A 26,224-nucleotide genomic window follows, 5' to 3' on the forward strand; every position below is an offset into this window, starting at 1 on the left:
AGGAACGGATAACACAAGAAAATTTCCTTCCCATCTGCTTTTTATTCAATGTTTACAGGGAGATGCTTGGGAATGCAGCCTCTTGAAAAAATGGCGTAGTCCTGAGTAAAACTCCACTCCCCTTCTCTCCCACTTCCTCATTCGTCAACAGCACCACCCCCTCTATGGTTGCCTCTTAGGGCCATTTGTCTTTGAGCTCTTTGCTCACAGGGTTCAGGGAGATGGTGGATCTGAAATGCTTTCTAGTGATAACGTGTCAGCCAGCTGCTCTGGATCTGCCTCCTCCTACTCTTCCAACATTTCCCAACTTCTCCCCTCATCCTCCTCTGAATTGTGATCTCCTTCAAACCTCTGTTGTAATTCTGAACTGTCTTCTTCTCTGGAAGGGTCAGGTTGGGGAGGCGGTCTCCACCATTCCTTCTCTGCCCAGTCCCTGACATCACTCCCCTCTCCAGAGCCCTCTTCCACCCATCCCAATAGTTTTGGTCAGTTGGGGTGGCATGTATGCAACGCCCTTTGCAAGTATGGTGAATGGACATGTTCTGCATACTCCCATGATCTTTCTTCCGGTCAACACCCCTCCCCCGCAATCAGGTATTGCAACTTCTTTCTTTGCATCCTGGAGTCTAGAATTTGTTCTACTTCGTACTCTTCCTCTCCTTCTACAATGTGTAGGTGCCTGGTAAGGGTGTGCAGGCACGACGGGTGACAAGACTGCTCTGTGCAAGATGGGGTGAATCCTCATAGACACAGGCAATCGGAGCGAGAAAGTCAGAGAGTTGATCTGGTCCACAACTTCAAATGGGATCACTCTTTAGGTTCAGTTTCCTGCACATGCCCTTTTGTGGCAAATCAGGTTTTGACAGCCACACCTGATCTTCCACATTAATCTCGGTGCCAGGTTGTCAGTGCGCATCGGACAATATCTTATAGGCCTCTTTAGCACATTCCAAATGCTCTTTTAGCAAAGTCTGCATTGCTGACAGTTCTTCTACAATGTCTTTTGCTGCCAGAACCGACGGGGTGTCAGTTGGGGTTGGGAAGCTTGTGAGGATGGTATCCATAATGGACAACACCACTTTGTGACCCACAAAGAGGATGTGGTAACCATCAATGCATGTGTATCCCTTTATAGATCACATTTTCCACTGTGATCTGCAACAACAGATATTCAGAGGCTTACTGGTTCTCAGACTGGAGGGAAAATAGCTATCATAACTATATTAAAAACAAAATACTGATAAGTTACAAAACTGACAGTGTAAACTTGAATGGCCCCATGGATACAAGCAGGTTCCAGATTCACCTGATTTATGGGAAGAGCATGTGTATGACATGCTAATTGTTTATTACTTTGTGCCTCGTTAGGATTAGTTTGTTTCCAGCTCAGCTTTACCATAAAGCCTGAGGGAGGAACACATTTATTAAAAATACCTGCTTACTGAGAGTGTAAATGTGGTTGAACTGGAAGAGGCACCTGGCTGACTCCCATAGAGTTCCTTAAAAAGATTGTATCCAATATGAAAAAAGAGATTTGTGTTACAATATAAAAATATAATAATAATAATAATAATAATAATAATAATAATAATAATAATAATAATAATAATAATTTATTATTTATACCCCGCACATCTGGCTGGGACTCCCCAGCCACTCTGGGCGGCTTCCATAAAAACCAAAAATACAGTAAAATCACACGTTAAAAACTTCCCTGAACAGGGCTGCCTTAAGATGTCTTCTGAATGTCAGGTAGTTGTTTATTGCTTTGACATCTGCTGGAAGGGCATTCCACAGGGTGGGCGCCACTACCGAGAAGGCCCTCTGCCTGGTTCCCTGTAGCTTTGCTTCTCGCAATGAGGGAACCGCCAGAAGGCCCTCGGTGCTGGACCTCAGCGTCCGGGCAGAATGGTGGGGGTGGAGACGCTCCTTCAGGTATACTGGACCGAGGCCGTTTAGGGCTTTAATGGTCAGCACCAACACTTTGAATTGTGCTCGGAAACGTACTGGGAGCCAATGTAGGTCTTTCAAGACCGGTGTTATATGGTCTCGGCGGCCGCCCCCAGTCACCAGTCTAGCTGCCGCATTCTGGATTAGTTGTAGTTTCCGAATCACCTTCAAAGGTAGCCCCACGTAGAGTGCATTGCAGTAGTCCAAGCGGGAGATAACCAGAGCATGCACCACTCTGGCGAGACAGTCCGCAGGCAGATAGGGTCTCAGCCTACGTACCAGATGGAGCTGGTAAACAGCTGCCCTGGACACAGATTTGACCTGTGCCTCCATGGACAGCTGTGAGTCCAAAATGACTCCCAGGCTGCGCACCTGGTCCTTCAGGGGCACAGTTACGCCATTCAGGACCAGGGAATCCTCCACACCTGCCCGCCTCCTGTCCCCCAGAAACAGTACTTCTGTCTTGTCAGGATTCAACCTCAATCTGTTAGCCGCCATCCATCCTCCAACAGCCTCCAGAAAATATAGGATGCACTCCCTATTTTCATAATTTCCTGCTCCTCACTGGACCAGTCCTTCCCAATTGGAATCCTTGGTCACCCTTCCTTGGCCCATGAATCCCTCCAAGTCAACTTCTTCTTCCAGAGGTCACCTGTTGGTTCATTCCTCATTGGCTTCTAATCACTCAGGCATTATGAGGGTCTTCTTGAGTATATGCTTCTTCCTTGAAGAGTTGGTTTCGACTACTGCTCAGGCTAAACAATACAGAGGTGTGGGAGCAGTGCAATGGTTGGGTAAGCCCCTTCCTTCTGGTCTGAAAGAATTAGCAAAAGGAGGTGCTTCTGGTAGGAGCTGTGAGGACTCTGACAGGATCCTAGAGTCAAACGGCCTTTCCCACAAAGCCTTTTAAGCACTAACTAGGCTTTGGGAAGCAGCCCTCCTGTCTCTTTCCCAATGCTGCTGCCACCCCAGGAGCTACTTCCGTGGCCATTCTCTGCTGGCAGGGAGAAATCAGGACACCCTGGAATCAAGGCACAACCCAGGACAGCTTAAGGAATTCCGTAGCCATTCCGGCCAAATCAGGACTGCTGAGGCGTATGCATTTAAATCAGCTTTAAAATAAATTTGCCTCCAAGGTGAATGGACTCTTGAAGTGTAAGGAGAATATGAGAACATTTACAAAGCAAAATGGTCAGAGCTGGAGGCCCATAGGATTGGCGTAAAAGTCCATTGCCTTTTGAATATGACTTTTTTGTATGTTGTGCTTTAAAAAGGCTAAGGTACCTCAACATACAAAGATTGTTAGGCCCAGCCAGTCTCTTTCACCACCTGTTCTAACTCTTTTATCATTTCACTTATTTGAGAGATCTGTCCTTTTGCATTGGGGTTAGATGACATAACCATGCATTCAAAAACTGTCAAACCTCTGCTTGTCTGCAGTTTTACATTAAAAAACTTTGATGCTTTATATCAGGAAATACCATACTTCCCCATTCCAAACTATTGATTTGAAGGATACACATTTTAGAAGCAACTTTTTATTTGCCACAATCATTTATATTTATCATAATAACCACAATGATAGACAGCACTCTTTTCTCTGTGTACTGCATCCCATTTCCCTCCATGAACAGCAAAAAAAAAAGAAAAAGAAAAAAAGAGGAAGAGACAGGGATCCCAATGACTGACTCTCACCACTAGGAATCACCCTCACATTGCTATGAATTATTGAATTCACAAAGAGTAGATTTATGCTGAACCATAATTACCCACCAATGTGAGGCTGGGGTGAGATATGTGAAGCATTATAAGAGTTATTTCAACTGGAAAAGCGTTTGAGGCAGTGGAAATAAAGGGAAGTGCCAGAGAAACCAAAACTCCAAAGTATATTTTGAAGAAGTTGCAATACAAAACTATACAGACTTATCTGTGAGTAAGACCCATTGAAATCAGTGGCAGTTACATCTAGATAGACAGGTATAGAATTGCACTGTAATCCCTTTGAAATAAATGGTTATTAGTTCAACCAAAAGTGCATAGGAGTGTGCTGAAATCCCTAGGAGTTTTCTCCAATCCTTCCAGCCAAATATATTTATTGGTGAGGGATGGGTTGGAAAATTGAGAAACATCTTTCGCTTTCAAGGAAGGAAGCAAACTTCCTTTGAAACTGGAGGTGGAACATAGATATTGTTGGTTATTTTGCCCTGCCTGAGTTTGTCTAATCCTCTTTTTATGTCATCTAAGCTGGTGGCCATCACTGCCTCCTATGGAAGTGAGTTCCATGATTGAACTATGAACTGCATAAAATATTATACAGCATATAGCTTCCGAACTGCACTAGCCATGCTTTACCCCTCCTTTCAACTATCTCAGCTAAAATATTTGTGATATTATGGGGTTAATCATTAAATAGAATACTTTTCTTTTCTTTTTAACTTACTAAACACAAGCAAAATAATTAAGAAACATTAGATTACCTTCTCCAGGACATCAGAAATTTTTGTTAGGTCTAATTGGAGTTGAATCTATGTATGCCACAACAGCCACAAGGATACTCCTGGCCCAGAAATGAAAATCACAGGAGATTCCAACATTGGAAGAATGGTGGAGTAAGATGGTGGAATACGTTGAGTTAGCAAAGCTGACGGGGAAGATCCAGAATCAGCGCGACAAACTGTATCAAAAGGACTGGAGCAAATTTATATTATATATGAAAGAATATTGTAAATATCTGAAAACATATGTAGCTGTGAGTTGAAATGTTTTGTAATGGCAATATAAGGAACTGATTTACATTTAATACAGGGAAATATAAAAATAAGAGAGAAGGTAAAAAAGAGGTTATAGAAATGCTAAGAATAAAGTAATTACCGTATTTTTCGCTCTATAAGACGCACCAGGTGGAAAACAAGAAAAAAAATATTCTGAATCTCAGAAGCCAGAACAGCAAGAGGGATCGCTGCGCAGTGAAAGCAGCAATCCCTCTTGCTGTTCTGGCTTCTGGGATAGCTGCGCAGCCTGCATTCGCCCCATAAGACGCACACACATTTCCCTTTACTTTTTAGGAGGGAAAAAGTGAGTCTTATAGAGCAAAAAATACGGTACGTACTGAAGTCAGAAAAAGGGGCGGGAGGAGGTCGATGCTCGGATAGAGCAATGTTTGAGCATATGCATTAATGTATGGATATTGTGATCACAAAACACTGAAAATGTAATAAAAAATATTTTAAAAAAGAAAAGAAGTGAAGCATAATCTGCATCAGCAAAATTCTTCAACTTAATCATAGAATTGTAGAGTTGGAAGGGACGTCAAGAGTGATATAGTCCAACCACTGTAACTCCCCCCATGGGACTCGATCATGAGATTTAGAGTTTCATGCTCTACTGGCTGAGCTATAGAAAACCCACATCAGCAGTGAAAGCCACAGTTGGATAGACCTAACAGCAGACTAGTCACATTTATGGAAGAGGATATCAGTGACAATTAATTTGATGGATATACCGTTTCAAGTTGCTGAGGGAGAACAGGGGGAGTGGGCGACTGCCCTCCTGTCATGATAGTCCTGTACCAATGGACATCAGATCAGCCACTCCAAGAAGGATTCTGCTACACTGCATGGTTCTTCTTGTCTTCTGAAAATGGAGGGTGGGATTTGAAGCAGGGATAAACAACTACGTAGCTGGATTCAGTTCAAGACAATGTGGCTAAGTCTAGTCATCACTAAACAAATCAGCTGGCTCAAAGTATCCTCTGCCTTTCACAACAATCTGACACAATTAGAACAAGGAGGGGCAAAGTTCAGTAAAATGATTTAATCAGCTCTCAGTAATAATCTTAGAGTCACTGTATTCTATTAAGTGCCTACCAGTGTGTCCCTGGCACCTTTCAACAGCCCTGAGCTATGTCTAGTTTGCCAGCTGAGCAGTTACCTGAGCAGTACCTTGAGGCTTTGATTGCACTTTGATTAGTAGCCTGGAAGAAGAGAAAAAGTTTATTGTTCCTTCCAACTCAGTAAGCGAAGGCAAAAACAGAGGAATTGGATCAGAATTATTTTTTCTACTTTTAATGATGAGCATGGTCACATGGCCTCAATTGACTTTGCAGCCTTCTTGGAACAAGTTGCTCATTTGGAGCTGTTTGTGGTCCTGCAGTAACATTATCTTACAGTGGTACCTCTGGTTAAGAACTGAATTCATTCTTATCCTCAGGCGCACTTTCACTAATGGGACCTCCTGCTGCCGCAATTTCCATTCGCATCCTGGGGCAAACTTTGCAACCAGGAGCAGCTACTTCCAGGTTAGCGGAGTTCGTAACCCGAATCATTCGTAGCCAGAAGTGTTCGTATCTAGAGGTATCACTCTGCTTTCTACCTCAGCCTTACTTGAGCTGCAATATGAATTCAACATTTTAACCACAGTTCATCCTATACTTCGCAGCCTTGCTGGGATGGATCTAGTATCCAGGCTTTTCTCTTCTTTAGAAGAGGAATCCTTAGATGGAGACTGTATTGAGGAGGTTTCTTGTAGGTGGCTTCCGGGCTTTGCCATTGCCTTTTTTTGTTCTCAGCTCCTGAGAACCTGACCATAGGGCCCACCTAGTTTTCAGAGGGGGAAATCAAGGGAAAAAATATGATCCCCCCCTCCGCAGCTCTGCGAGCAGCGGACAGGCTGCCGGCAGCCTGTGCGCTTCTCCCAGACCTTCTTCCTTCTTTTGCAGGAGGTGGGGGAATTACCCCACCTCCCGCAAAAGCCCACAGTTTGGGATGAAGCGGACAGAAGCGTGCAGCCTGTGCGCTTCTGCCAGACCTTCTCCCTGCTTTAGAGGGAGGTGGGGGAATTCCCCCATCTCCTGCAAAAGCCCACAGGAGACACACACCCTTTAAGGAGTGCACGGCTCCTGTCGGCTTTTCTACGAGGAGCAAGAAGGGACTGATGCAGCCAGTCAGTCCCTTGTCCCTCCTTGGGGAAAAGCCCCCAAGAGTGGCCCTGCAAAAGCCGTGTGCTCTTTAAAGGGGCTGCACGGCTTCTGCTGTCTTTTCGCAAAACCGGCAGAAGCTGCACGCTCTTTAAAGGGTGTGTGGCTCCTGTGGGCTTTTCTACGAGGTGGGAGAAGGGACTGATGCAGCCAGTCAGTCCCTTCTCCCTCCTGGGGAAAAGCCCACAAGAGCGCACGGAGCTTGTGAGCGGCTCTTGGGGGCTTTTCCCGGCTGCCTCCACCCTGCATTCGCTCTATGCTTTTTAGGAGGGAAAAAGTGTGTCCTATAGAACGAAAAATACGATAACTGTATAGAAGAAAAAAATTGAAAAGTGCCTGTTGACAACTAATGAGATTGTGGTGAAATAATTCAGACAATTTCAACAGTGAGCTTTGAATTTCATAATTTTCTCTATGTCTTTATGCCAAAGTGTTGCCTGCAGCACAAACACGTAGACTATAATTCCCTCCAAGTAAGCCTCTATGTGCATCAGTTCTCTTTCTAGAATGATGAAGGCACTCCTGAGCACATGCCTCCTCTTGGCCCTGCTTTCTTCAGGTAAGTAGGAACCAGTAGGATGGAGAAATTTTACAGTAATAATATTTAGAGGACAGAGGAATCCAGAGAGCAGAATTTAAGAGAGCTATTGTGTTGTAGACATTAGAGGGTCAGACAAGGACCCAGGAGACCAGGGTTCAAATCCCCACTCAGCCACAAAGCTCACTGGGAGATCCTGGACCAGTCACTATACCTCAGGTTAACCTACCTCACAGGGTTCCTGTGAGGATAAAATGGGGAGCAGAGAACCATGTACACAGCCTAGAGCTGCTTGGAGGCAAGTTCAGAAAACAAATAAATCAAAAAAATTAGAAGCCAAGAGCAACTAAAATGGATAGAATTTTAAAATGATATTTGAAATATGCTAGTAACTGAAGGTACTATGTTTAGTAGCCACTGGTAGCCTAATTCTGCATCATTTGCCTAAACCTTTTGTGAGGCCATTCAAGTTGATAGCTTTGTCAGTCTTACGAGAGAGGGATCAAAATGTTTGTATTTCCACTTTGTCCATGTCATGCAGAACAGTATGTGCTTCCAGGATGTCTCCTCTCCCCCCCCTTAACTGTCTTAACCCCCTCCAAAAAACAAAAAAAAACATCGTCAACATTTTTCATAGGTGAGTTGCCCTAGCATAGCTAGTAGAACCCTTAAAGACTAACTCTCTCAACCTGGATCTAACCCTGTTCACCTATTCATTTAACTCTGCTTAAAACTGGTTGAAATGCAAAATCTGCTCCCCAACAGGTCTAGTAAGTGATGGGACAGAGTTTTCCTGCAGACGGTACCCAGTTTCCACAATGCTTTTTTTTCATGCCTAAATGATGGGGTAAGCCTTCCTCCTGCTCATCTGGCCATTGCTCCTTTATCTAAAGCTCACATCTAAATTTGTGATTGAACAGTAGAAGAAAAAAAGGCATTGAAGTGAAAAATGGGCCATGGGACAGGGAGGGTTTACCTCTTGGAAATAATTAAACCAGTGTTCTGGCCAATGGCTTTTACTAATTTCATTTTATTGAAAGATCTTGTTAACTTGAACCCCATTGCATTTAAAAGATTTAATTCTCTCTCATCTCCTTCTCTGTGTCAAATGAAGGAAACCACAAAACCAAATAATAATAATGTTAATGACAATAACAATCCATGAACTAATCTTTTGCTCCTGTCCTCAGCATTGCCTCTGAACTGCAGAGAGGCATTTAACAGGACTGGACTGACATATGATCGCTATTTAAGATCATATTGTAAATTTGATCAAGATTCCTGTGCTGCCAGTGTTCTGCGTACAAATCTAGGTAAGATTTATCTGGTTTTTTGTCTTTTGTTGTTGGAATTACTAAATTAGTTGTAAGGAAGCTTTGTCACATAAGCTGTAGATGAATGAGAACTCCCATCTGCCTCATCTATCCTGGCCACCAGTCAGAGATGATGGGAGATGTAGTCCAGCAGCATCTGGAGGATCATAGCTTCCCAATCCTGTAGTAAGGAATCACTAACATTTGAAAATGGGGAATTTAAAATCACCTGATCACAAGCATCAGATTTCCATCTTGATGTACATATTCACCCACCCCTTCTTCACTAGAGTGTGCAGTTGCCATTTTGTGGTTTGCCTCAGGTGCCAAAATACGTTGGGGCTATTCTGGGTGGGATGGTGGCACTCACTTGACCATCTGTTCCTACATCATTGCTACATACTTGGAGGGAGAGGGGAAATGGGACAGTGAGGTTGGTGCAGTTGAAGCGCACTGCCAAGTCTTCTTCCTTGGCAATCACTTGTAGCTGAGTAAGTTTGTCTTCCATAAACACGGTTTTTACAATGAGTCCGTAAGTGACTGTGGAGGCCAATTCTGGATCCACATGTCCTTCCACAGTGGGGGCATTGGTTTCCAGACAGGAAGAAGAAGAAGAAGAGTTTGGATTTGATATCCTGCCTTTCACTCCCCTTCAGGAGTCTCAAAGCGGCTAACAACCTCCTTTCCCTTCCTCCCCCACAACAAACACTCTGTGAGGTGAGTGGGGCTGAGAGACTTCACAGAAGTGTGACTGGCCCAGGGTCACCCAGCAGCTGCATGTGGAGGAGTGGAGACACGAACCCGGTTCCCCAGATTATGTGACTGCCGCTCTTAACCACTACACCACACTGGCTCTCACAAGTTGATCAAGGTGTGGATTTGCCAAGCGTGCCTTCCTGCTAGCATGTTTCTCCCTTGCGTCCTGAGTTCAAGTCTCTTCAAAGCCTATGACACCTTTGTTAAAGGCTGTTCTCCAACTGGAGTGCTTGCAGGCCAGTGTTTCCCAGTTGTCAGTGTTGATGCTACATTTTTTTTTTATTTGCCTTGAGACAGTCTTTAAACCTCTGCCAAGTATCTTGGGTTGGGCAACAGGAGTTCAGGGAAGTATTTTCCCGCCCTGTAAATGGTTGTGATCGACTAGCAGAGAGAATGCAGTGTATGGCACATGTATTGTCAGAAGTATAGAAGAAGCCATGATTCTTCATGCTGCAGATTGGACCTGAAATGAAGTTCTACATTCATTTCAAATTTAATGCCTTTTACTGAGCGCCGCAACCCCAGAGTCGGTCACGACTGGACCTAATGGTCAGGGGTCCCTTTACCTTTACCTTTTATGATCGTAATAAAGCTTTGAAAGCTTTGGTTGTATTTTACAAACTACGGTTGCAATCAAAATTATTCACGCCCCATTGCAAATTGGGTTTATTATCAAATTTTACAGACTTCTAGCTGTTTGCATTGACAAAATCAAACAAAAGCCATTGAAATAGCTCTGCAAAATTGCTGCTTCAAGTGGTTCCCCCAAATTCAGCTGAAAATGCATCTTATTCTGCCAAGAACAAGAACATTATTTATTTCGGTTGAAAGACCCACAAAATCATTTTCAAAAGCAAAATAAAAAAGAAATACAGAGAAGATTAAAAAGTGGTCACATTGTTTTATCCACAGTATGTAGGTTTCTATTTCGTATTACTTCTGAGAGGAACTTAGGCAAGGCCAGGGTAGTATCATCTGAGTTATATTGGCTTCTCTACTCTCACTATTATTCAACCCATCCTTGGCAAGCATCTTTTTAAACCTGCAGAAAAATTTGTATTCCACAAGGCTCATACAAGCCATTCAGAATACATCTTTCCATTGATTAATTGATATCTGTTTCTTTACTTTTAATACAGTTTTTATTGTATGCTTTATGTATTATGAGTGGAATCATTTTGATATTTTTCTTTCAATGATATATAGGTGTGTGTATGTATATATAAATTAATAAAGCCCATCACCTTAGATTGCAGAATTTAATAATATTTTGCATGTTCTTTGTTTGAAAAGGTTCTCATTCAGACATTACAGAAAATTGGAACCATTACAATGAATGTGTTTTAGGAGCAATAAACCTCCATATCTAAATATTTCTTTCAAATTCTTTTCATAGTGAAATTCCAAGACCAACTTAGGAATAGATGCTTGCCATCCAGAAGCTGTTCCCCAGGCCATTACAGCTTCACTGCAGGGGATGGTAAATTCTTTCAGATGAAGAAGCACTGCTGCAAGACTGATCTGTGTAACAATGCAACTCTCAGCCGTACGTTTCTGCATCAATTTAGAATCATTAACATGTTAGGGTTTTGCACTGAATTTGGCCATGGCCTGGATCCTTAGTCAATCAGCAGTACTTAGAGAATCTGTGCCTCATTCAAATGGGGTGAGACAGCCCCAGGTGGCTACAGGTTGGGTTGAGCAGCTCAGGACTATTAGGGGCTCTCAAGGGATGGAGAGTCAGGCAGGATGGGGAGGCAGTCATGAGGAGAAACTGTGAAAAAGAGGGACCTAGCTAGAGACACGGGTGGCACTGTGGGTTAAACCACAGAGCCTAGGGTTTGCCGATCAGAAGTTCGACGGTTCAAATCCCGGCAATGGGGTAAGCTCCCGTTGCTCGGTCCCTGCTCCTGCCAACCTAGCAGTTCAAAAGCACGAAGTGCAAGTAGATAGATAGGCACTGCTCCGACGGGAAGGTAAACAGCATTTCTGTGCGCTGATCTGGTTCGCCAGAAGTGGCTTAGTCATGCTGCCAGATGACCCGGAGGCTGGTTGCAGACAAACGCCGGCACCCTCGGCCAATAAATTTAGATGAGCATTGCAACCCCAGAGTCGTCTGCAACTTGACCTAATAGTCAGGGTCCCTTTACCTTTTACTTGGCAGCTACATCACCCAGAGAAGGGATAGATTGCCTTTCCAAACAGGCCTCTCCTTCTTCCTGTCCCTCAAAGGAGCACCATGCAGGATCAGACCATCCTACTGATAGGTGGGAGGATCTGATCCTGCACAGTGCCAGTGCCCTTGTCCCAGCCATGTTTTTACTGTATGTTAAGATATGGTTACACATCGCCCCTATAGTCAAGTGATGTGAGATTCCATGGATACCAGGGATGCTGTAACCCAGGCTCTGTGTTTCCTGTGGAAACCATAATGCACTCCGGTGTCTTTATGATATATGGTTATGCATAAATATATACAACCTGAGGCCTACAATGAAGACATCCACCAGAATATGTCCTGTCCCTCTCATAGGCACTGCAGCATCCTTGCCTTGGCAGTTTGTCTTTTCCTGGGAATGGCCACATTCCTCATATTCTAATAAAACCTAATCCTGGTTTTATTACTACACAGGGAGCAGCTTCCATTCCTTTGTTGTGCTGCTGTGCTAATCTGCTATTTTAATGACCCACTTCCCTAACGGTTGCCTCAGAGGTAGATTACTTCTGACATGAGTCATGTTGATTTTCTAGGGTTTAGAAGTGTCTACAGAAGTGTCAGTTATGTCAGTTGATGAACTTTGCCTACATTAAGTAACCAAGTGGATAAGTAAAATAATAAAAATAAAAATCGGGGATAAGAATACAATCTTCAAGATGCCTTTATAACATTCCCTATGCATAATTAGCCGTGAATGATATTTCATGCAATATAATTGGATACCTAGGTGCATGAACAGCTCATAAACAGGTTATGGTCCCTTTAAGATAACATTCAATTTGATGGTCCAAATTAGATGGTTACAGCCCATCTATCTTATCCAGGTGTCCTCCTAAATGACCCTTGAACTGTTTCTGGACAGTCTTTTAATTGACAAAATAAGTACTGACTAAGCTGGCAGTTATTCTTAATTATTATTATTTATTGAATTTATATACTGCCCTGTACCTGCAAGTCTCAGGGAATTCACAGAAAGTGATGGTTAGTTCATTCCAGAAGTGCAAAAGACAGCCAGAAACTGTGTACAAAGATAAGGGACTAGGAGTATACCTTTTCATACAGGCTACACCATAATCAATGGCAGGAAAACCTTCTGAGAGATTGAGAAGGGAAGAAAGTTCACACTCCCCCACTCCCCTTTATGTAAAGGTCATTCATCTCAGAGAACAATGGTGACTTTGTCCCATGCTCAGTCCTGAACCCAGATTGTGTCTACATTATATTTTATCCAAGAGTACTTGCAACTGCCCCACCAAAACTGGAAGGCCCTAGGGTGGATTCCATTAATACAACACAGAGATACAAAAACAGAGAAAAACATTAACATGCTCACTATACTTTTGATTTTGGCAGTTCCTGATCGCAACATGATGGCTGAAAATGGTTTGCAGTGCCCATCCTGCTTTTCCAAAGGAACAATAATGTGTAAAAGTGAGAAGACCATCAACTGCCTTGAGAATGAGACCCAGTGTTTTCAATCCAAAGTAGCTCTCATTACCGGTAACATTGCTACTCAGACAAGGAAAAAAGGCCTAGTAATTCTTGGTCATGCAGACTCTCTCCTTGTCTTCTTCTCTCCATTCCTCCCTTTCCCTTGCATGTTGCTATAAAAATGAGAGGGATCATATTTCTCACTGACCCAACTCTGCACCCTTCCGTATTGTTTTGCCTGCCTGGTCTGTGTCCTTTAACTCTCATAATGCCACTTGCTTGTCCGGAAGGAGGATTCAGAGTGAGATGTGTATATAAAATAGATGGAGACCTTCCTATCAGCATATTTTTCAGGAATAATGCTACATTGGGAGGGAATTTGGAATGAATGGGGGAGGGGCATATGGCTGATTTGCCTCAGGAGGACAGAGGCAATTTCCAGGCCATTTGTGATGCTTCTGCCCTACATTCTTTCTTCTCTTATTTCTGCTACCCTTTACAGCCTTGGCTTTGCTAGTTTCTCTTTTAAGGGGTGAGTAAGAATTCTGAGGTGAGTACCTGATTGGCTCTTGGGATTCGCCTTTTTCACCTGCTTTATGTTTGATGCGTTTCACATGAAAATAGATATGGTAAAATAAAAGGAGGATTCTCTGGATACTTAGATCACAGTGGGGCAATGAGGGAACCTCAGTTGGCACCCAACCATCACGTGCATCTCCAGCTTTTTTTGCTGCTGGATCACCCTGTAGACTTATGGCAGGTTTACTCAAGGTTCAGACACCAAGGAGGGAGTATTGTTTTCAGATCTTGCTGTGTGGCCGTAGCATGTGACTTTTAATACGCCCGGGAGATGGGGCAGGGGGGATAGAATTCCTCCCATTTTATTGCAACTCACCTGCCCACAAGAATTTAATTAATCTTATCAATTCGGCCTGTTTTCAAATTCTCTGATTTCATTATATCTTATAAGTATAACCTGTTTATTAAAAATCTTTGTGTCTTGAAAGTCCTTTGGGTATAATAGCAATTTTAAATTATATCTGATCTAATTTTTTAAAAACTAACTTATTAAAATTCTCATTCACCATCACAGGAATCATCTCCTAGTCCCTGAGTAAAGGACTAATGTCAACATTTCTCCCCCCCCCCCAGGTGCATTTCAGCCCCACAGTTTCACTTTCCAAGGTTGTGGAACAACAGATTTTTGTGCCATCGGGAAAAATCAAAGAAAAATAATCGGAGATGGGAACTTTGTCCTTTCTGTTACCAAAGAAAGTTGTTACAATGCTTCACGAATCTCAGACCAGCCTGAAAATGAAGAGTGAATGGGACAGTGTAGACCTCCAAAATCTATGGCAATGAGGGGGAATTGGAGGCTCAGGATGAAATTCAGGACTCAGGATCTCTGTTTCTTTCTTTTTTGCTTTTGGTTGAAGTAAAGGGAAGCAAGGGGCAGAGAAAAAGAGGTCAGAATACGGAAATTGTGGATTCTAACTTCAAAGAATCCTGTTGTGTATCATTGAATAACAGTTAAGTTTTCATTATGATGATTACAATGCAAAAATAAATGGTTATGGAGAATGAAATGCTGGTTCTCAGATCTGTTTCTTTCAGATACAAATGCAATTATCATTTATTGGTTTAGCCACACCGATTACGAAAGACGCAATACATAAAACAGAATAAAAACAAAATTAACACATTGCACAACGAAAATTATTATTAGAATCAGATGATTCATTAGATAAGAGGTTTCTCCTTTGAAAGATTTAAATTAGGGCATATTTTAAGGCAGAGTTTAGTGGAATTCAGCTCCGGCACCTCTCAGGTTAGTGCCATTGCCATTCTAAGAGATCAAGGAACAAGTTCGTGGTGAACTCTGGCACTGGCAAATCTAGGAAAATAGCACTGAACCCTACAAACTTTTCTCCTTATAATCGTAACTGTAAAGGCAACACAGATCAATTTTTCAGAGGGGTAAGGGGATTTGTCCCTTAATAAATAGTTCAGCATATAACCAATCCATCTCTCAATTGGGAGATTTAAATATTTGAACAAAGCTTCTCTTAAGTCCTCATAGATGGAACAAACCAGTAAGTAGTTGGGTGAATATTCAGGCCTCTTACCTTTACATAGGCAAACGACATAGGGGATCTGGTGAGAGCAGCTTTCAACTATGACAGAGTTGTAAAAGCTTTTCCCCATTTGGTATTTGCGATGTGCGTACATAGTGAGGGGCCTGAATGGGTACTTTGGCATACGAAGCTGCAGCACTGTCTCCCCCCCCCCCCATGAGGCAAGGTGAGGCAACCATCTTAGGCGGCTGGGTCCATAGGGGCAGCAGATCTGGCCTTGAAGGAATTCCTTGCCCCTGCTGCTGGCACAGTGGCAACAACAGCCGCACTGCGCTTCTTAAAGACCAGATTTGCCCCTCCCCCACAATCAGGTTGCCTCTTCAGTGGCCTCTTGGCCAATAGGAGGTACTGCTGGTCTTTTCCTATCCTGTTTCCTGTGGAGATCTTTATTCCTCATCCTTCGCATTGGTCCGGATGTCGATCTGCACTTATCTCTTCTTCCCTGGAATGGCGAGGCACTATTTTGTGGTTTGCTTCAGCTGCCAACATGTCTTGGGACAGACTTTCCAAGGAGCACATTTGACCATGAAATTATGCTTCTAAATATGAAAATTTCATATGACAAGGTGTCACCTCAATATCTAACACACTCAGAATATCTCAAGGAAGATCATAATCATCAATAATTTGTAGTATTATCTTATTCCAAGATGGAGGCTCTCTATTGTTAAAAATCTGAATCTCCTTGAAACCGCCATCCCATTTTTAAATGTTATCAATAAATACCTAAGAGAAAGGATATGCACTCTGACCTTCACTGAACAAACACCAGTTTACATAGGAGGCAACTCCAAGGTGGCAAGGGGTCTTCACCCCCCCCCTCATAAAATGCCTGAGGGAGCCGGTCCCTCCCAAAGTTGATGAGCATGGCAACTGGTCTGTCTGTCTCTCCTAGTTGCCTTCAGACAGGGTGCCATAGACACTGCCCCCCAGTTCCTCTGATTGAGCATCCTGGCAGGATACTTTGGTCCTGCATACAACAGGCATCAGTAGTATTAGTATACTACCTCCTGTCTATTGGTTATGCCACACCCCTCTAGAGTTTGATTGAAGATGTCATATTACACTGCACCCCAAAAGTCCCATCTCAGATGTCCCACCTCCAAGGGCCACTATGAAATAACTTGGGGGGGGGGATCCACGTAACCCAATCTGTGATGATGGCACACCACTGCCTCCTTCAAGTAGATAGGGACCACCCCCTCTTTCAAGGAGGCATTAATCACCTCCCAGACCCAGTCAGCTGTCCCCTCTCTGCTACTTTTCCTCAGACAAGAGGGGCAAGGGGCAATGTCCCTGAATCTTACTAATTGAAACTCATCCAACACATCAGGGCTAGACAGTGCTCTGGACACCCCTTGAGTTTCATCTGCTGTAACAGCTGAGTCAGGTTCCCAGTGGATGCAAGCAATTTGATGCTCAAAATGCTTTGCAAACAAGTCACAGCATTGACAAGTCACAAGCACATTCCCCGGCTCCCAATGACAGGCCCTCCCCATTTTCACCTTGGACCTTTCCTTTTTCTCACCCAGCCTCTCACCCTGGGAGATGCCCACTTCTCCACCTCTCCACCTTGTTACTGGCACCAGGTTCAGATTTCCCACCACCACCATTTGCAGCACATTAAGCATTTTATTTTATTTTATAAGCCCAGACCAATGTTTCATATCATCATGCGATTGAGATATTTTAGCATTACCTCATCTTTGTGACCCCCTTTTTTTTAGTGCAAGGGGTTTCCTAATTAATGAAACATTGAAAATGAATGGAGAGGGGAAATGCCACATTTTCTTAGATGTGATTACACACATATAACTTTACTTCATCCTTTAGAAATTCTGTTAGTATAACTTTAATTCATACTTTAGAAATTCTGTTAGTATAAGCAAATACAAAAGACACACCCATAGAAAGGAAATGAGTAGAAGGAGGTATATTTAAAACAAAATTAATAGCAATGTTGATGTTGCTAGGATGTATAAAAGCTAGAATATCATAAAAGTAGGAAAGGAGGTTAAATAAAGAGGGAAGTATGAGAAACAGTAAAAAGAGAAAGACTGAAGGAAGGGAGGGAGGAGAAAGAAAAGAGAAAAAAGAGGTGTGTGTGTGTGTGTGTGTGTGTGTTTAAAATGGACACAATAGCTGTTCAGAAGTCAGATCACTGAAAACAGGTTACAAGAGGAGATGTTATCTACAACCCTTTCAGTCATGTAGCTCCACTATGTCCAACCTGTAGCTCGCGATTGACTGTTTGATCGTGAAAAGAATTCTGCTGGATCGCTGTTGCCGAGGCCTCACCCTCCCTATTGTGCTCCCTCTGCCAGAAACAAACCAAGCAGCATCATCCCAATCTCCTCTCATGGGAGGGGATGTTCTGATGCTGCACGCGCCCGCCCTGTGCCACCTCTGTCCCATCGGGGAAGCAGCCGGTGAGCTCCTCTCACAAGATGGTTTTTTTAAAACCTGCCCCTGCCCCTTACCGGAGGAAACCTCGCATGTTGGATGCAGCCCCTGCAAAGGACGTCCTTGCCCCACCCTGAGGGAGGACAAGCCCCCACCCCAGCAAGGTTGGGTGTGCAGGGGCTGCAGCAAAAGCAAGTTTCTCTTTGGATGCCATGCTTGCGCTGCTTGCTTCTTCATCATCATCATTGACCAATTAATTAAAATTATTACTTGCTATCTTGCCCAGGGCAGCTCAAAGTGACTAACAAACAACACCCCACAGAGAGCGAGGGGGTATTGGTTTGTGAGAAGGGGTCAATCTGGTTTTCATTATGTGCTTTGTTTATTTCTCTTGTAAACTGTCCTGAAATCAACAGCTGAAGGGCAGTATTCAAATGTTTTAAAAATAAAAATAAACCAAAGTGTGGGCAGGGGGTGGGAATTACATTATAAACACCCCACCCACTCCCAGAATATTAGGATGTCAATGCTCTTGCTAACAATTCTTCCCCTCAGGTCCAGGAGACACCTGTGGGTACAAAGGATGTCTGGGCGATTCCAGAAAGCAGGATTTTTTATTTTTTATTTTTGCATTCTCTTTATTAATTTTCATTACACACCAATGCACACAAGACAAATTCACCACAAACAAAAAAAATAAACCAAATAACACAGCTAAATAGGAAAAAAAAGCTAAGAACAAAAAACAACATAAAACTAATTGACTTCCCTCCACCTCAGTTTTGGGTTATATAATAAAGGATTTTTTCCGCAGTTTATTTTTAAGACTTCTGAACGTCGGAGGGTTATATTTAGCCTATTGTGATCTTTAGATTTTTTAAATCTGCTTCAATATATGTTATGAATTTATTCCATTCCTTAATAAACTTTGTTTCTTTCTGATCTCTGATTTTTTGTGTTACTTTTGCCAGTTCTAAGTATTCGAATAGTTTACTTTGCCAATCTCTTACCGTTGGGATACTAATTGACTTCCAATTTTGTGCTATTAATATTCTAGCAGCTGTTGTTGCATACTGGAATAAAGTCTGGTCCTCTTTCTTAATTTCATTACCAATCATCCCCAGCAGGAAGTTTTCTGGTTTTTTAACAAAAGTGTATTTGAACATTTTAATTCATTATAAGCAAGCTCCCAAAACTTTTTAATTTTTTCGCAGGTCCACCACATGTGGTAGAAACTTCCTTCCTTATTTTTGCACTTCCAGCACATTTTGTCTCCAGTCTTATTAATGTTTTCTAATTTTACAGGGGTGATGTACCATCTGTACATCATTTTTTCCATGTTTTCTCTTAGTGCGACTGTCAGGGGCTCAGAAGGAGAGACACAGGAGGGGGAGCAAATGGAGAGTGAGGAGGAGGAGTACGAGGGGGGCGCAGGCAGTGACAGTGGCCAGAGTTATTCCACAAGCCTCTCTAGCGAATCGGAGGACTCACAGAAGGGAGCGCCGGTGGCCAGAGCAAGGGAGATTCCAAGGGAGAAACCTCAAGAGGGAGGGGCCAGCGGGGAGTCTCTGAACAGCAGCTGGAGATCAGGGCCAGCGTCTCCACCAGAGCGCAGTGGGGAGGGGGAGTCCCAGGAGTCGGGACCAGTGTCCTCACCACCAGAGGGAGGAGAGGAGTCAGGTTTGGCAACACCCACATCAGGAAGCGGGGAAACGGTCAGAAGGAAAGTCACCGGCTGGGCGCGCGCGCCAAGTTCAAATGTACAGGAGCGCGGCACAGCGGGGAGCCCGGGAAGGGAGCCAGGTCCTAAAGCCCGCCGGAGGGAGGGGCAAGACTCAGGAGGCTCCGCGTCAGAGGAGTCCAGGAAGGAGGGAACCCCAGAGGGCAGAAGGACCCAACGCAGGAAAGAGCAGCGCAAGAGGTGGAGCCGGGCTAGAATCTTAAACTGGTGTGGGTGGAGCAGTGAGTCAGAGGGGACTTAGCCGGTCTAGCGTTAAGACGTGGGCCTGCGCGCCCAGAGCTTGGAAATGGAAACTAAACTTTAATAAAGACTTTTGTATATAATATCCACTGGGCGTTGGTCCTCTGTGAGCTGGGACCTAGCGGCAGTCCTGACAGTAAGTCCCCTCTCCATTTTCACCAATTTTGCAACCTCGTGGAGTGCGGGAAAGCAGCGAGGGGTGAAGATTGGTGCTTCGCGAGCTCACGAAAAACAGGGAAATGACTACCGAAGAGAGGATAGCGAGTTTGCAAAACGCAGTGACGCAGTTGACTGCAGAAATTGCGGCTTCCAGAAAGAAAGAACAGGAAGCAGCTGCTGCCTGCCAGGATCTGCGAAGCAGGTTAGAAGTGCTAAGTACACAGAGGCTACCAGCCACCAGACCAGAAGGGATTGGGCTGGGAAACAGAGGAGGGAGCCTGGTATCTCACTTCAATGGGGACCTGCAGGAGTATCCTAACTTCAGAGCAGATGTGATTTATACATTGCAGCTGCTTGACAAAGACTTTAAAAATGAGGGAGAGAAAGTGGGATTTATTATTTCGCATTTGCGGGGGGAGGCAAAATCGTGGCTGCGCAATCTATGGAGAGACAAGGATCCAGCCCTCCAAAATGCGGCTGCCTTCATTAAAGTGATGGATGCGTGTTTTTTATCTGAGATTGATGTGGATATCGCTAGGAGGGAGATTCACGGACTAAGACAAGGTAAAGCCACTGTGAGGCAATATCATTCACGTTTTTTCGGATTGGTGAATGTACTAGCCTGGGAGAAAGAATCGCCTGCCGTCAGAGACCTGTTCTGGGAGGGGTTGAGCGGAGCTGTGAAAGATGAGATCGCAAGGGGGGGAAGACCCCAAACCACCAAGGAAGTGGTGGAACGGGCACTCTCCATTGGGGTTCGGTTGGAAGGACGCCCTTGGGACAGGGAGGAAGGGCATTTGGGACGCACGCCAGCGAGACGACTGCCTCCCTTCCCCAAGGAGGCGGCGCGCGCTCGATCCATGCCTCCGCTGGGAGGGGGAGAGGAGCCGATGGAGATAGGTGGTGCTAAGGCTCACTCCACAGTCGGAGCCCTAACTCCGGGAGCAGTCAAGATGAAGCCTCCTAGAGGAACCAGGAAGTGCTACATCTGCGACAGTGCTCAGCATATGGCAAAAGAGTGTCCCCAGCGGTTTCACAAGCATACTGCAGCCGCAGCGACAGTAAGAGACGCAATTCAGCAGAGGGAGTCGCAGCAGGAAAACTCCACTGTCTGGCTGGAGATGGCGTCTCTGGGGACCAGCCAGACAAGTCAGTGAAGCAATCCCCAGGGATCTTACAGCCCACCGACCCCCTCCCACCCAAACCAGTAGTGCAGCTCACCGCATCCCTTCAGCTCCCCAATGGGCTACTTGTGGAAATTCCCATCACCGTAGACTCGGGGAGCAATGCAGATTTTATAGACATGCAGTTCCTCCAGCAACATGGCATAGCCCTTCTGCCAGCGGCGGTACCTCTGAAAGTCGTCACAGTGGACGGCAGGGAGCTACTGGGAGGGCAAGTGCTACAGCAGACGCCGCCAATGGTGATGCGCATTGGAAACCACCGTGAGGTCATCAGCTTCAACGTCACCCGCCTGTCAGACACGCCCATAGTGTTGGGAATGAGTTGGCTGGATAGGCACAGCCCGGCATTAGCTTGGTACCAGCGGCAACTGACCTTCGGCTCCTCTTACTGCGCAGAACACTGCATCCTGGCGGACTTGGAAGATGAGGGGCACGAGGATGGACCACAGCTGAACTTGGGCATGTTGCAAGCGGTGCCTAACAAATACAAGGAGTTTTTGGAGGTCTTCTGCGAGAAAGAGGCGGATAAGCTGCCACCCCACAGACCCTACGACTGCAAGATCGACCTCCTGCCCGGGGCGACGCTCCCGACGGGGAAACTGTACTCCATGTCTGAGGATGAATTGCAAGAGCTCAGGGAGTTCATAGATCACAACCTGAAGCGGGGATTCATCCGGGAGTCCAAGGCGGCAGGAGGCAGTCCCGTGTTCTTTGTAAAGAAACGGGACACGCCCCAAAAGAGGCTGGTCGTTGATTTCCGCTTCTTGAACCTCAAGACCAAGCCCTCAGCATTCCCTATGCCCAAGATCGATGACCTGCTGGCGACGGTGAGGAAGGGTCGCATCTTTACCAAGTTGGATCTGCGCGGAGCGTACAATCTCATTCGCGTACGGGAAGCATTCCCTATGCCCAAGATCGATGACCTGCTGGCGACGGTGAGGAAGGGTCGCATCTTTACCAAGTTGGATCTGCGCGGAGCGTACAATCTCATTCGCGTACGGGAAGGCGACGAGTGGAAAACAACCATGTTTACGCCGCTGGGCACTTATGAATACAGAGTTATGCCTTTTGGATTAAAAAATGGTTCCCACTGCTTTCAAGCCTTCATGCATCATGTCTTGGCGGGTCTCCTCTACAAGAAGTGCGTCTGCTTCCTGGATGACATCCTAATCTTCTCGGAATCGCCGGAGGCTCACGAGAGAGATGTTAGGGAAGTTCTGCAGAGGCTGCGGGAGCACAGGCTGTACGCCAAGCTGGAGAAGTGCCAGTTCGACAAGACGGAGGTGGATTTCTTGGGCTACAAACTGTCCGACAAGGGACTGGCTATGGACGGTGCCAAGGTACGTGCAGTACTGGATTGGAAGAGCCCACGCAATAGGAAGGAAGTACAGAGGTTTGTCGGTTTTGCCAACTTTTATCGCAAGTTCATCAAGGGTTTCGCCATGCAGACAGCGGCCATCACCGACACCCTCAGTTCCAAGAAGAAGAGGTTCATCTGGACGGAGCAGGCAGAGCAGTCCTTTCAGAAGCTCAAGCAGCTCTTCGCTTCCGAAGAGAACCTACTGCACGTAAATCCCAGCAGGCCCATGAGAGTGGAGACGGACGCCTCAGACAGGGCCGTGGGAGCCGTTCTGTTGCAGCAAGACCACCAGGGGGACTGGAGGCCGTGCGCTTTCTACTCCAGAAAACTCAGCAAAGCGGAGCAGAACTACACCATTTGGGACAGGGAGTTGCTGGCCATACATGCAGCCTTCAAGGCGTGGCGGCACTTCCTCGTCGGAGCCAAGCACACGGTGCAGGTCCGCACAGACCATAAGAACTTGGAGTACTGGCGCACGGCGAGGTTCCTGAACCAGCGACACATCCGCTGGGCGGAGTTCTTTGCAGATTTCGACTTCAGAATTGAGTACATCCCAGGAAACAGCAACGTCTTGGCGGACGCGCTGTCCAGAAAACCGCAGTATCTGGAGGCAGAGGCACCGGCGGCGGCCAAGCACATTTTCACACCACAGGCGTGGGCATGCGCGTCAGCCACGGTGGACCTGGACGCGGTGCGCCGCGCGCTGCAAACGGACTCGTTCGCCCGAGCCAAGATGGAGGAGGTGTGCAGTGGCAAGGCGAGGGGCGACGAATTCCAAGTGCGAGACGGCCTGCTCCTACGCAAGGGAGTCCTCTACGTACCAGGAGACAGCCTCCGCGCGAAGGTCCTGCAACAGCTGCACGACGCGCCCAGCGCGGGGCACTTCGGCAAGGAGAAGACGGTGGACTTAGTAGCCAGAGACTTTTGGTGGCCTAAGATGCGGGGGGATGTTGCGGACTATGTCAATAGGTGCGACACCTGCCAAAGGGCTAAGCCTGTGCACCAGCCGCCGGCGGGCCTGTTGGAACCGCTACAGACACCGTTCGTACCGTGGGAGAGGGTAGCCCTGGACTTTGTCACAGATCTACCCAGCTCAAGGGGCAAGACGGCAGTGCTCGTGGTAGTGGACCTGTTCACCAAGATGGCCCACTTCATTCCGTGCGCTAAGGTGGCCACGGCCGAGCAGACCGCTAAGATGTTCATAGACCACGTGTTCAAGGTGCACGGCCTACCACGGTCTATTTTGTCCGACCGGGGGCGCCAGTTCATCTCCAACTTCTGGCAAAAGCTGATGGGATTTCTGAACGTCAAGGTCAGCCTGGCGTCGGCGAGACACCCGCAAACTAACGGGCAGGCGGAAAGGGTCAACGCCATCATGCAGCAGTACCTGAGATGCTACGCGAACCAGCAGCCATCGACCTGGGTGGACTATCTACCGTTGGCCGAGTTTGCCTACAACAACACGAAGCACGGGTCCACGGGGGTGACCCCATTTTTTGCCAACTACGGGAGGCATCCCAGAACCTTCCCGGGTCTGGACACAGTGCGGGAGGGGGAGCCACAGGGAGCAGAGGAAGTGGCAGCGGAGTTGCAGGAGATCCACGAGCAGCTCAGGAGGCAGTTAGAGTTGGCAAAACAGGCTTACAAAGTGCAGGCAGATCGACACAGGAGGGTTGGGGAGGACATCCAGGTGGGAGACTGGGTCTGGTTGGCAGCACAAGCAGTTCCAGCCAGATCGTTAGCCAAGAAGAAACTAGGGCACAAGCAGCTAGGGCCTTACCAAGTAGAGGCGCAGATCAACCCAGTGGCCTTCCGGTTGACACTCCCGGAGGGTTCCAGAATGCACCCGGTCTTTCATAGATCAGTGCTCACGCCCTACAGAGAGCCCCACAGGTTTCAAGCACCCGGGAAGGCGCCAGACCCGCTCAGAGAAGCGCCCAAGAAAGGGGGGTCGCCGAAAGGGGAGCCACTTAATGAAGCCACTGAGATTTTAGACTCAAGGTGGGGGGAGGACGGGATTGAATATCTTCTCGCCACGGAGGACACCCCGGCCAGCGCCAACAGGTGGGTCCCGGATTACGCAGTGGAAGAGCAGTTGCTCAAGGAAGAATTCCACACACTTTTCCCGCACAAGCCTATGCCGGCGGGCTTTTTCGAGGATTGTTTGTTCACACCCACACTCTCGGCCAGCACTTTCCGGGGTTTCTCGTCAGCTGAGGACTCGGCTCCGGGAGGCAGCTCTCCGGAGGGATCACTTTCAGGTTTTGGCACGGGGGGATCTTATTGGTGGGAGGACCAACCCGAAGTGGGCTGGCGCAGAGACATGCCGAAGGGGCCCTGGGAGGTGGACCCCCATCACACAACAGGGGGAGGAGGGCTCTTGGGTGATTTGGGGTCGAGCGCAGATTTCGAGCACACCGCGCAGGAGATGGAAGCGGAGGAGGTCGTCGTCGACGAGCCCATGGGGGACTTCCCGGACTTATCTCGATGGTTGCAAGCCTCAGGGGACGAGCTGTATCCTGGACTCACCCCTACAACAATGGAGCACCCGGAACCCGCACCGGAAGAGGGGGAGGGGGGAAGGGGGGGCTTCGAGGGGGGGATGGATGTCAGGGGCTCAGAAGGAGAGACACAGGAGGGGGAGCAAATGGAGAGTGAGGAGGAGGAGTACGAGGGGGGCGCAGGCAGTGACAGTGGCCAGAGTTATTCCACAAGCCTCTCTAGCGAATCGGAGGACTCACAGAAGGGAGCGCCGGTGGCCAGAGCAAGGGAGATTCCAAGGGAGAAACCTCAAGAGGGAGGGGCCAGCGGGGAGTCTCTGAACAGCAGCTGGAGATCAGGGCCAGCGTCTCCACCAGAGCGCAGTGGGGAGGGGGAGTCCCAGGAGTCGGGACCAGTGTCCTCACCACCAGAGGGAGGAGAGGAGTCAGGTTTGGCAACACCCACATCAGGAAGCGGGGAAACGGTCAGAAGGAAAGTCACCGGCTGGGCGCGCGCGCCAAGTTCAAATGTACAGGAGCGCGGCACAGCGGGGAGCCCGGGAAGGGAGCCAGGTCCTAAAGCCCGCCGGAGGGAGGGGCAAGACTCAGGAGGCTCCGCGTCAGAGGAGTCCAGGAAGGAGGGAACCCCAGAGGGCAGAAGGACCCAACGCAGGAAAGAGCAGCGCAAGAGGTGGAGCCGGGCTAGAATCTTAAACTGGTGTGGGTGGAGCAGTGAGTCAGAGGGGACTTAGCCGGTCTAGCGTTAAGACGTGGGCCTGCGCGCCCAGAGCTTGGAAATGGAAACTAAACTTTAATAAAGACTTTTGTATATAATATCCACTGGGCGTTGGTCCTCTGTGAGCTGGGACCTAGCGGCAGTCCTGACAGCGACACACGCTGTAAACTTCATATCTTTATTCCAGAGCTTTATCCAACTATCATATTTCAAATTATATCCCAGGTCTATCGCCCACTTCACCATGACTTCTTTTATCTCCTCGTCCTTTGTATCCCATTCTAACAATTGGTTATACATTTTTGATAAAAGTTTTGGATTTCCTTCCAATATTTCTATCTGAAATCTGGATTTTTTTTCGTTCATCCCAATCTTTTTATCTTCTGTCCACAGTGCATTAATTTGATGGAATTGTAACCAACTCGTTAAATTATCTCCTAATTATTCATAAGCTTTATTGTTTGGCGCCCAGCCAAGCTCCCCTGTGAGTCTCTGCAGCTTCTGTTTACGCAGTGTGGCTTTGGAGCGGTCGTAAAGCAATTAGCAGAATTACACAGCGTCTGTGTGTGAAAGGGCAGTGAACAAGTCCCACACGTTTCTTCTGT

General features: G+C 46.6%; 2 protein-coding genes across 8 annotated transcripts in view; one reads left to right on the top strand and one right to left on the bottom strand.

Annotated features, from left to right (window-relative positions):
* The window catches only part of LOC310851730 (phospholipase A2 inhibitor 25 kDa subunit-like), a 1,159,037-nt gene that overhangs the window by 1,037,560 nt on the left and 95,253 nt on the right, over positions 1 to 26,224 (bottom strand). The window lies entirely within an intron of this gene.
* Positions 1 to 26,224, top strand: part of LOC310851617 (phospholipase A2 inhibitor and Ly6/PLAUR domain-containing protein-like) — a 309,684-nt gene that overhangs the window by 144,073 nt on the left and 139,387 nt on the right. For 2 of the 7 annotated variants that reach the window (XM_083754202.1, XM_083754201.1), the window contains exon 1: positions 7,434 to 7,484. In XM_083754202.1, the coding sequence (XP_083610328.1) occupies positions 7,436 to 7,484 (49 nt within the window). In that variant the 5' untranslated portion in view covers positions 7,434 to 7,435. Of the gene's footprint in view, positions 1 to 7,432; positions 7,485 to 8,653; positions 8,777 to 10,928; positions 11,079 to 13,012; positions 13,251 to 14,333; positions 14,673 to 26,224 lie in introns of those variants that run through there. The other 5 variants (XR_014567779.1, XR_014567778.1, XR_014567772.1 and 2 more) reach the window with 5 other exon arrangements.

The sequence above is a fragment of the Podarcis gaigeae genome, assembly GCF_964106915.1.
Source record: "Podarcis gaigeae genome assembly, chromosome: 8".
Classification (NCBI taxonomy): Eukaryota; Metazoa; Chordata; class Lepidosauria; order Squamata; family Lacertidae; genus Podarcis; species Podarcis gaigeae.